The 701-nt window shown below is 59.6% G+C and overlaps 1 protein-coding gene across 1 annotated transcript; it reads left to right on the top strand.

The window, feature by feature from the left end:
• Positions 1–123: 123 nt before the first annotated feature.
• ACA1_160280 (aldehyde oxidase 1, putative) lies at positions 124–614 on the top strand (the record flags this gene model as incomplete). Its single annotated transcript, XM_004348558.1, has 3 exons — positions 124–218; positions 354–497; positions 584–614. 3 exons carry the CDS (start codon positions 124–126, stop codon positions 612–614), a joined length of 270 nt encoding a protein of 89 aa, XP_004348608.1.
• Positions 615–701: the final 87 nt, after the last annotated feature.

Genomic DNA, 701 nt, shown 5'->3' with positions numbered 1-701 from the left:
CACTATGGTGCAGGTGGTTGCGGAGCCTGCACAGTGACAGTGGCGCACTGGGACCAAGAGCGGGGCGAGGTGGTGCACCGCGCGCTAAACTCGTGCCTGGTGCCGGTCTGCTTCGTCGATGGCATGGAGGTCACGACCGTCGAGGGTCTCGGCTCCACCCGCTCCGGCAAGCTGCACCCCGTGCAGGACAAGATGGCCAATCTCTTCGGCTCCCAATGGTACTATGACCACCCTCTTCTTGAAACATTCCTTTACATTCCTTCCACCCGTGCACGTGACTTCTGCACTCGAGCCTCTCTTGGAATCTCACGCGCGCGCGTTTGCCTCTTCCACTCCAATCAATCACACCACAGCGGCTTCTGCACGCCCGGCTTCGTGATGTCGATCCACAGCGCGCTGCAGAAGTTCCCCGCCCCTTCGCTCCACCAGCTCGAGAAGTCGATCGACGGCAACCTGTGCCGCTGCACGGGCTACCGGCCCATTGTCGACGCCCTCCGGTACGCTGCATGCGCCCAACCCACCTTATTCAAGTGTTGTATTAATTGACCACCACCCTCTCTGTGTCGACAGTTCGCTGGAGAAGGAGTACAAGGGAAAGCAGTCTGAGACGCTGAAAAAGCTGCACCACTTCCCCCAGGAGCTGATCGAGCGGTCCACCCATCCCCTTGCGGTATACAATCTAGCACTGCGCGCATCTATAC

This window comes from Acanthamoeba castellanii (assembly GCF_000313135.1).
Source record: "Acanthamoeba castellanii str. Neff unplaced genomic scaffold scf7180000084724, whole genome shotgun sequence".
Classification (NCBI taxonomy): Eukaryota; Discosea; order Longamoebia; family Acanthamoebidae; genus Acanthamoeba; species Acanthamoeba castellanii.
The sequence above is the reverse complement of the archived record's forward strand: the minus strand, read 5'-3'. Positions and strand labels throughout refer to the sequence as shown.